The sequence below is a fragment of the Branchiostoma floridae genome, chromosome 13, assembly GCF_000003815.2.
Source record: "Branchiostoma floridae strain S238N-H82 chromosome 13, Bfl_VNyyK, whole genome shotgun sequence".
NCBI lineage: Eukaryota > Metazoa > Chordata > Leptocardii > Amphioxiformes > Branchiostomatidae > Branchiostoma > Branchiostoma floridae.
Window position 1 is genome coordinate 20,429,024 of NC_049991.1, and position 10,650 is coordinate 20,439,673.

The 10,650-nt window shown below is 45.4% G+C and overlaps 2 protein-coding genes across 2 annotated transcripts; one reads left to right on the forward strand and one right to left on the reverse strand.

Moving 5' to 3' along the window:
• Positions 1-1,195: 1,195 nt before the first annotated feature.
• On the forward strand, positions 1,196-7,501 carry LOC118428636 (membrane-associated transporter protein-like). Its single transcript, XM_035838743.1, has 8 exons — positions 1,196-1,630; positions 2,258-2,376; positions 2,682-2,808; positions 3,517-3,670; positions 4,227-5,070; positions 5,617-5,702; positions 6,391-6,608; positions 7,218-7,501. The coding sequence occupies exons 1-8, from the start codon at positions 1,196-1,198 to the stop codon at positions 7,428-7,430; spliced, it is 2,196 nt and encodes a 731-aa protein (XP_035694636.1). The 3' UTR covers positions 7,431-7,501.
• Positions 7,502-8,133: 632 nt separating this feature from the next.
• On the reverse strand, positions 8,134-10,369 carry LOC118429625 (UPF0764 protein C16orf89 homolog). The gene is made up of 4 exons (XM_035840172.1): positions 10,263-10,369; positions 9,445-9,607; positions 8,813-8,971; positions 8,134-8,420 (listed from the first exon to the last, which is right to left on the reverse strand). Exons 1-4 carry the CDS (start codon positions 10,329-10,331, stop codon positions 8,308-8,310), a joined length of 504 nt encoding a protein of 167 aa, XP_035696065.1. The 5' UTR covers positions 10,332-10,369; the 3' UTR covers positions 8,134-8,307.
• Between the last annotated feature and the right edge of the window lie 281 nt (positions 10,370-10,650).

The following is a 10,650-nucleotide window of genomic DNA, read 5'->3' on the forward strand; positions in this document are numbered from 1 at the left end:
ATGCCATCTACTATAATTAATCAATCAAACGATCAATCAATCAATCGATACCATCGATGTAATCAACCAACCAATCAATCAATCAACCAATCAATGATTTAATAACAAATTTCATGTTAAAAACATGGTCTGAATTGTCGCTAATTTACAGAGTTTAAGATCAAAGTGTTAAAAAGTTAGGAAAAAATTATAGACTACGGAAACGTATACACTACTTGGCATACAATTTGAAATAGACAACGATTTTAAATCACAAAAGACAGTTACAGAAATGACGGATAATAAACATAGGAAAAGCATCGTGAAGAAAGCATTAGAGAGCTTTGTTGTGAATTAGTGTTATAATTACTTGGTACAAGAACGATCGTTCTAGTCTCTCATTTCCGTAGTAATGGTCCCTACTTATTAGAGTGTTCTTCGTAGATTCTGATATAGTCAGGCATTGATTCAGAAGTAGCGGAATCTTAATCGAGCATGAAGTATTCTCGACTGATTTTAAGAAAAATCACACTAGATAGCTTGGTTTCTTTACCTGACGTTACATTTCGGGGCTTTGAACTGTTAACATTGAAATTGAAATTGCGTGCTTACCAAAAGGCGTTTCAAAAGGATTTGCCGATGAAACCTTTAAAAGAATACAAAACTACTGACCAGCAAAACCAGCATAAAGTCCTTGAGGTAAAACAAACTAACAATCGGTTGAAGTGTTCAAGCAAATAGCGGCTGATTTCCTCGTGTTGGTGTGCGCTCTAATGAAACACAGCGCACAGCAACGACGTGTACAGAAAACACAAAGGAAAGACAAACATGTTAGCCTTGTAGTTCATCTGTGTTGGTGGTTAACAATGGGGACGCAAACATAGACGCTACAGGCAGGGATAGTTGCCCTGACGAGCGCGGGGAGACATCGTGGGATAGTTCGGGTTTGTTTGAACATCGCGACATCGGATTTTGTCGTGACTTTCTTTCAAACTGTTTAATGCGCACACACACAAACTCCGGTGGCACTTCTGAGGGCAAGGCAAAGAAAACAGTCTGTCGCATATACCGTGGTGTGTCGTTTCCCTTAGCGTAGTACAACACTGTAAAAAGATGCAAGCTTAGATTTGGCCATCTTGAAAGCTGGCAGGAAAACGCGTAAAACTTGTGGAAAACTTGACATAGTTGTCAGAACAAGGAGTTTTCTGGCCCGATCATGTTTGTATACAGGGAAGGCCCTACGCACGAGCGAGCGAAGTCCGTGGAAAAGCTCCAGGGCGCGTCGGTCCTAGAAAATGAAGACCTAGACTGGTCTACCATGACGGCTGTGTTGTCGAGGCAATCCACGGACTGTGCTCAGCTTGCACCGGACAGCAGCAGGCAGTTGCTCGGCTATAGAGGCGACTCATGGCCGATGAGAGACGGCGTGAACGTTGCGCGACCGCCGCCTAGTGAAGACCTGCTCGGTGCAACAGGTGATATGAGGCCGAGGAATAGTGGAGACAGACCCGGTGGCGAGGGCGACTCAAGGGCGAGAGACGACGGGGAAGTGCTCGGGAGTAGTGATGGACCCTGGCCGAGGAGAACCACATGTGAACTGCTGCTGAACAGTTCCATTATGCTGGGGAGGGAGTTCTGTTACGCGGTAGAGGTTAGTGCATCTCATGTGTTTCACCTATATAGGCAAGTAATAAATAAAGTATTTTTTTAAAGGGGACATCTCACTGAATTTGAAAGTTTTTTTTTTTTTTAACTTTACCCCATCGCTTCGTAGCCTTGTACTCGTCTGCAAACATTTGATAAGACAAATTATATCAACACGCAACTCATACGCAGCTGAATATACGCAGAAAGCGTAAAAAGGTCTAAGATTTAACTTCATTTTGTTTCTTGTATGTTCAACGACTGAAAAAAAAGCAAAGAATTAAGAAGAACTCTTATAGCTCTTTTGTGTTCTTGCTTGAGAAACTGGAAAGGGAATGCTGGGCTACTTCTTTAGTTTCATCTTTTTGGACTTAGAAAAAAGTTATTGATAAGCATCCTGTCCTTGTCCAATTCCCTTTGTATTGTCTCTGATTTTGTAAGCAAGTGTAGCCCTTTGTACTAGCCACAGGCTAGTTGGGCAGCCCTGTCTGTGCGTGCTGAACAGCCAAACCAAGAAATGAAATAAATCTAGGTTACTCTGTCATGTCTTAATCTGAAGTGCAAAGATGTTGCCGCCGCAACGAAATCTATGGTTCGTAATGTTGGAATTCAATGATGTGTTTCCCGTGTCCAGGCTGCCCTGGTGACCCCGATCCTCCTGACCATCGGGCTGCCCAAGGACCTGTACTCGGTGGTGTGGATCATCAGCCCCGTACTGGGCTTCCTGCTCCAGCCGGTACTCGGGTCGTGCAGGTACGGGCTGTTGCTATACGGGGGTCTCTCACTTGTTTGTTTGCATGATTATGATATGTATCCAATCACAGCTGGTTGATTCTTCTGGCAGAAAGTAAAGGTTGACCTTTCTTTAACAATAAACAACAAATCTCCCTGACCGAAGTCAGGTACCCATTTTTACACCTGGGTAAGGTCGTGTTAAGTGAATTTCCCAAGGGCACAACGTCAGGGGCACGGCGGGTACCTCTAGATTCCGAGCCGAACGTTCTACCAGTAACGTCACACACGACACTACTTGTTTGTCCTATGTCTGTTTCCTCCAGTGACCGTTGCCGGAGCTGGCTGGGCCGACGTCGTCCCTTCATCCTGGGGTTCTCTGTCACCATCCTGCTCGGTTTCCTGCTCTTCCTGTTCGGGGACGCCATTATGGACGCCGCCATGCCTAATGACGTCAGTGGTACTCGTTAATTCATATAAAGGAGAATGTTATGAATGGCTAAAGGGCTAAAATTATAACAAGATTTATGCTACGGCCTTGTACAACCGATCTCTCGATCTCGGAAGTTAAGCAACGCGCGGTCCGGACAGTTCTTGGATGGGGGACCACCCAAGGACGACCAGATTACTGTTGCTGGACCAAGCATGGTCATTCCACGAAGTCGTCTTCCGAGAGTGACGTAAAACTGGGTCCCGTGCTCGAGGAGGTGCCTCGACCACGTTAAACAGCCTCATTACTCAACACATTGGGTACCTACTGGCTGGCAAAATACACCACATGATTACCATTTTAAACAAATATAATCCAAAATACGCTTCGCAGAAATCTTCGTAGCCTGGAAAGCTTTCAAGACGCTCTCTGTCTCTTTATTAACCCGTTAGATCTCGTCTTGGAGTTTCCTTGTCAGATAACCAGAATCGTCTCCCATCGCTACACAAAATCTGGGGTTAGGGGTACGCTTGGTGTGGTGGGGATGGTCGGTACTCGGTAGGCTTTGTGATTGTAATTTCTTTGTCTTTGAAAGAGAGAGAGACCAGCTCCTTAGGGACAGGGGTGCTTCTCCCTGTCCGCCTGGAGACATCAAATCTACAATGGGTATCTTTTTTTTTTAATTGCACAAAGTCATTTTCATCACTTTTCACAAAAAATAAAACTAACAGAACACGACCTGGACCATCGTCGTGACCATGGCGGGCATCGTGCTCTTCGACTTCAGTGCAGACTTCATCGAAACACCCATCCGAGCCTACCTATTGGACACCTGCGGACCACGTGACCGGGAAAACGGGCTGAAGATGCAGGGAGTTTTTGCAGGTCGGTTCGGATTTGAGCATCGCTATTTTTGTGTAGACTGCAAAGCTAGGCTACGTAGTCCCAACCTACTCTCCAAGAAAAGGTTCGGCTCCGGCTGCATTTGACGTGCTGCCGTTGTATCAACCATAGCGATGGTATCTGAGCGCACATTGATGTTGGTCAGTTTTTCGAATCACATGCATCTCTTTCTCCTCCAAAATTGTTCCGCAAAATTGTTATGAGCTGCCTGGAACTAAGACAACATGCTATGAAAATTATAAAATCTAGGATGAGCATTAGTGATTTAAAATTGCCCGTAGATCTGATTATCTTCGCAATTTTGAATAGCTTTTCAATCTCAAGAATTAGAAGACGTCATTTGTAAATGAATCTTATTGAATGAATGAAGACCTTTCTTGTACAGGTTTTGCCCTACTCGTCTAAGCGATGAAGTTGGAACTATTATGCTTTACCTGTATATATATATATATATATAGCAATTTCAGATGTGCTTTCTTTCAAAATCCAAACGTGGGTAAATTTTCCTTTTTTTTTAATCTTTTATCATTCCTTGCAGGTATCGGAGGCTTTCTGGGCTACTCGTTTAGCGGAATAGACTGGGAAGACACCTTCCTAGGGAGGATGCTGGGCTCCGAGTACCACGTCATCTTCGTGTTCGCCGCCACCTCCTTCGTCATCACCGCTTTCATGAACCTGTCGAGCATTCCCGAAGACACCTTCCGGAAACACCCGACGACCGCCGAAACGGTACGACGAGTGGGGGATAAACTTGAGAACGAGAAAACGGGAACGAGAGCAAGGAGTAAGCCCAAACACGGTAAGGTGGTCACGCTCATTCTCGGGTACGAGAGCAACGGAGAGGTCGTCATGGAGCCGAGGTACGTCAGCGGGTACGGCGCGACGCACGACACGCGGTTCCCGCCAAATCAGACGACACATGACGTCATGACGGGAACGGACGGCGGGATCACCTTCGCCATCTTGGATCCGGTGTCGCACGCAGACCGGGCCCCCTTGCCTTTCCGGCAGCACGACCGAACCTACCCCATTCTGAACACCCGTAACGTATTGCACGATACACCGGGCGAAAACACTCCCTACGATCGCGACCAATCTCTCCTCGAAACGTCCTCCTCCATGGGTTCGAGTGAGACCCTGTTGGACGTGGACGATGCCCTTGAGGAAATTTCCGCGGGAGAGACGAGACGTTCCGCAGAGTTGCCGGGGAAACTCACCATGGCAACGCTGGTTCGAAGCGTGGTGCGCATGCCCGGGGAGCTATTGCGCCTGTGCGTGGCGCATCTCCTGGGCTGGATGGCGTTCCTGTGTATCGTGCTGTTCTACACAGACTTCATGGGACGGGCCGTGTACCACGGGAACCCACATGCGGACAGGGGCAGGTAAAACACTTTATTTCAGGACTAATGAAATACTAACAGTAATGTACGTTTATTGTCGTCCAATCTTGATATCACAGTCTCAGAATAAATTTTAGAAAACGCAAATGTATGAAAAGAACTGTAGCTCCGAAAGAATCACCATTTATTTTCCCATATTTTGATATCTTAAGCATTTTTTGTTTGAGTTTTAGATCTGAGGCTAATCTTCATGTGGTCTACACATTCATATTTACAGATATCAATTAAAAACATCTTCCTCAGAGCTTCTAACTGTAGTTCTGCTTCTCGGCTATATGTAGCTGATGTATGTGGCGCTTTTGCGGCGAGAACGCTATCCCAAACGTGGCTGAGCTTGTACCCCCCTTCGTCCCGGTTCATCACTGGAGTGGACTTCCTTATCCAGACTGCTTCTTTAATCCAACGGATTCGTCTGTTGTCTTCTCTATCTATAACCTTTGCCCCCTCCCAGTCAATATCACAACCTGATGAAACTATTTTCGGAAGTATTCATAGTGTATGTATTGAGTCTCCCTGTTTCCTCCTCAGCCGCTCCTACAGACGGTACGAGGAGGGGGTGGAGATGGGCAGCTGGGGCCTGGCTATCAACGCGCTGTCATGCGCACTGTACTCAGGTAGGGACGTGCTATCAACGCGCTGTCATGCGCACTATACTCAGGTAGGGACTGGCTATCAACGCGCTGTCATGCGCACTATACTCAGGTAAGGACTTGCTATCAACGCGCTGTCATGCGCACTCTACTCAGGTAGGGACTTGCTATCAACGCGCTGTCATGCGCACTATACTCAGGTAGGGACTTGTTATCAACGCGCTGTCATGCGCACTCTACTCAGGTAGGGCCTTTTTTTATATAGTACGCTACAGTCCTTTCCAATCACGTCGTATTGAGGTCACTTGAGTTAGCGCTGAATGGCAGCCGCCCCAGACCATTGCAATTTAGTCCTGCCTATTGTAAGCTTCTCACAATTCAGCACCTAGCTGACTGCGCGCGAAAAGAGAGGGAGAGTAGTCGGTCCACCCAGAATCTAATAGTACTATCTTACAGCAGAAATTTTGGATCATTTTGGATAGCCCCATACTAGTAGTTATAGTTGTATACTGTGTCTAACATGTCCAAAATGTATGAACAGATCATGAGCCCTTTTAAGCTACGCTATCAATACTTCTCGATCTTCATGTCTACCTTGTCCCCCCAACGATCTGGAGGTCAAGGGACTAGGTAGGTAGGTAGGTATCAATGCTTCCATGACCATTTTAGTGAAAGAAATGTTCACTCACAATATTCCATAATCCCTCCTCAGTTGCCCTCCGCCATCTTACGAAAGTTCTGAGCCTGCGCACTATCTACCTCATGGGCTATCTCATTTTCTCGGCGGGGGTGGGTATCATGGCGATCCTGCCGGGCCGTGTGCCGAGCCACCACGCCACGCTGCCGCTGTGTGCCGTGCTGGGGATCATGTACGCTACACTGTGCACCGTACCGTACACACTCGTCTCACAGTACGCACAGGCCAGGCAGGTTAGTAATCTTCTTTCACCTTCGTCAAAAAGGTTATGTATTTGGTAGCGTTTGTATGTATGTCAAAGCCAACACACATATATGAAGCCAACACACGGGTATGCACATGCTGGGCGACCTCGGCTAACATACATAGACCAGCCTGCTCGTGATGTGGGATTGCGGGTTGAGGACTTAGAGAACGCTATGGGGGACAGAGATGTTTGGAAGGAGAGAGTGGACCTGGTCCAGGCAAGTAGCCCGCGACGATGATGATGATGATTGTATGTATGTATGTATGTATGTATTGAACCGTATATGTATGCACGTCTGTTTGTATGCATGTATGTAGATGAACAGCATAACTGGAGAATGCCTGGATGGGTTGCCTTAATACTTGGTATGCAGTAACGTCCTGTACCAGGGCTTTCTTTGGTTTATCTTTAAATGCAATGTATATAAAGTGTAGGGATCATCATATATCATTAGTATTGCATTCATAGTTCAGCTTCCAGTAGTACGTACGCTATACGGTTTCATACATTGTAGCTGTTACAATTGTTGTGAAATTAAATTGTTCTTCTCCTCTCTGAATAACTATTTGAATTTGCATACAACAAATATTCTTAGAATGCTGATGGGGACGTCGACGGAACCCGGGGCATGGGGATCGACGTTGCCATGGTGACGTCCATGATACAGCTGGCGCAGATCGTGGTCGGGGCGTTGCTAGGCGTGGTCGTCAGTGCTCTTGGCAACGTGGTGGCCGTCCCCGTCTGCGCAAGCACGCTGGGCTGCCTGGGCTGCATCGTGGTCGCCATGTTTGTCAAGTACGACACGTGACCTTCACATGACCTTCAAAATGACATTAGGCGTCCTTCAAAATGAAACTGGTGGAAGAAGGAAGCGGAAAGATACACTAAAGAATATTTGCGTCACGGCATTTCAGTGTATCTATAAACCGTAAACTGCATGTCAACTGTGACACAAGGTTTGGGATCATTGAAAAGCTTTGCTTTTACATAAAACTGTTATAAGAATGATCATAACTTTATGACAAATTCATGACGAGATAAGAGAAAACGCAATGTTATATGACATGGGTATATTTCGCGGAGAGGGTGCACTAGGAAATACGATGAATGAAACTCCTTTGATGAAAAAGTAGTATAAGTCAAGCGGACCAAAAATATCACATCTTAGCTACATTATTATGTGTTTGATCATTTCCATTATCTAGATAAAATTTATAATACATGTACTGATCAATGAATAAAGTTTGAACACACTGGCGTTTGTTCATCAGTTCCTTTCTGTTACGATAATTTGTCGATTTGTGTGTTTAGTTTAGAATGATATTATGAATCACACACGCCAAAGATAGTTTTTAAAAGACTGCATTTTATTCCTGTACTTCAGTGGCATATCATTGGTCTGACATATATTTACCAGAAAAGAAAAGGCACTTGTAATAATGACAAGAAATGAAACATACAAACGTTTGCAGCGTCCGGTATCCTGATCAATTGAAGGAGACAATAGCTATGTGTAACACCAAAGTTTTTTCCTCAAATAACCCAGACTCTGTACCTGTTTAGGAAATTATCCAAATATATAAAAGAAGAAACGAATGATACAGAGATAAATTTAACACCATCCTTAAATGGCTATGCTATAGAACGCTGATTGGTCCACGAAGCCGTTCCGTGAGGCTGATTGGTCAGTGACTTCCCGCGGTTTCCTGTGAGAGGTCCCGGTAGTACTCCAATATGTAGCGCACATACCCGGCCAGAGCGCCCGCCGCCACGCCTGTCTTGTGGGACAGACATCTTCCTGATACAGGAGAAACGAGAAATTTCAACTTAATGATAGTCTTTATTTAATTTCTCGTAATATTTAAAATAAGGAAAATGTACGGTGTAATAGTATCTGTTAAGTGTATGCAGAAAACAAACTGAAAAATATTTTTGCATGTAGACCTTACAGGTCATTAGAAAAAGTATCTAGAATAGCATGGAAAAAGTGACCAGAAAGCTCTTCATTTTCTTGATCTGTGAGCGTAGTTTTGACTGAGAGACTTTCGTTTTCGCCTGACCTTATATGGAGGTGGTCAGGTATCAGATTACCAATGTAAGAGCAACCCTTACTCAGTTAATTGTAAACGTAGTTCATCCAAAACTTTTTATTTTGGTTCCGAGAAAAAAATTGGAAAATTTCAAAAATACCTGACAGTTTCCTTTCTCGCCGCCGCACCCGTCTGGTTTGGGATCGTTCCATGGTTGCCTGGTAACCAAAGCACCCGGATGGAGACTGCCAGGACAAGATGGCTGATAACCATGACGACCGGAAGAAGTCCCGATAACCGACAAGGCCACAGAGTAATGCTAAAAGCAGAAAGATTACGTTGAAGAACTTTTGATAAAGGTATGATTAAAGAGACGAAGGAAAGAATAAGACATCGAGGAGTGGAATGAAAATCACGACCTTTTCAATGAATCGCTCCTTTGTCTGCAATTTTGCTATATCAAGATATCGATACTCTCCAAGCAGAGGATAAGCTCCGACTGTTTTTGACGTCCAAGAGACGTAGAAAACCCGAAAAAAATAATAACCCCGATAAAAACGCATAAAAACGTCGAAAAACAGCCGGAGCCTAAACTCTGCTTGGAGAGTAAGATATGGTCTAAGCATGGTCTAACATCGCCTTTTTCCCTAAAAATTAATAAAACAGACAAAACAGCAAGGAATTTTTTTTAGCTTATTTCGTATTTGTTTCGCATGACAGACGTTAGGCTCATTCTGTTCTTTACTCTGCTCTATGTTGCATAAAGACGGAAGAAGTTGTCGTTGCCGTTACCCTGCTCCATGAAGAGGTCCCGGTCCTCCTGTCTGAACCCGGCGGCGGCCAGGCCCCTGGCCTCCCGCAGGATGTTGGCGCAGTACCCGGCCTCCATGCCGCCCACCCCGTCCCTCCGGCCGCTCTCCGCCGCGTGGATCGCCAACTCGTGCGCGCAACCAGCCTGGGGGAGGGGGCAAGAGATGGAAGTGACAATGGAACTAAAGTCATTGAATGCAGTCTCCATGCAGACCCTACGGGGCCTTAGAGATACTAGTAGTATCAAAGCTCACCATGGAGTATAGTCGGCCAAAGGGAGTTAAACGGGTCCCGGTGCCGGCTAAACTCCTTGGCCAGCTTTGATACTATCTCTAGGGCACCCTCGGGTCTGCTTGGAGAATAGTTGAATGCGCAGATGCATATTGACACCTTTGACGCCAGGAGGCGCAAGCTGACACATTCATTTGCGTCTCGCCTCCTGGCGTCTGAGAACGATATGATTAAACTTCTGTACATGTTATACAGTAGAAGCCTGTTAATTGCACAACGGTTTAACGTACACTTCTGTTAACTGCACAGAATCCCCAAATCCCAAACCGGTGCGGTCCAGCTAGATAACTTCGCATTATTGCACGAAATTTACTAGCAAATAGGCCGTGCAATTAAGCGGCTTCTGCTGTATTATACTCTGACGTGTTCTCTGCAAGTTATAAGTTTTGGAAGAACTGCTGTTACGGATTACACAGGCCATAACAAAATAAGAAAGGCGGCATGGAAAGATGAGCTGACGACTGAAAGACCTAGTACGCCAATTAGAACACCACTAACAGGTCACTGACCTGTTCACCAATCTCCAAATAGAACAGCTCGTGCGTCAGCCAGTAACCTTGGTAACCAGGTGACGTCATCAGGTTCCAACAGGAAGGGGAGATGCTGCAACTCGCCTTTGAGCTAGGAAGGAAACAAAAGACGTAGTTTTGAGATTATCGTTTTCGTGCAATTGTGTCTACCTTTGTGATTGGATCTAGAGCCCAATCCTACATCACACACTCCTCTGATGCTCGCTTAAACCACTAAGAAAATTAGCTGCCGCTCTGAACTTTCAACTTGATTTCACCTTCAAATCGGTTGCAAAGTTGCTTGCGGCATGAACAATACAGTATGAACGTAATGGCATAACTGACATCATACAAATACAAATCTAAGGCACCAGGATATCAACGTGAG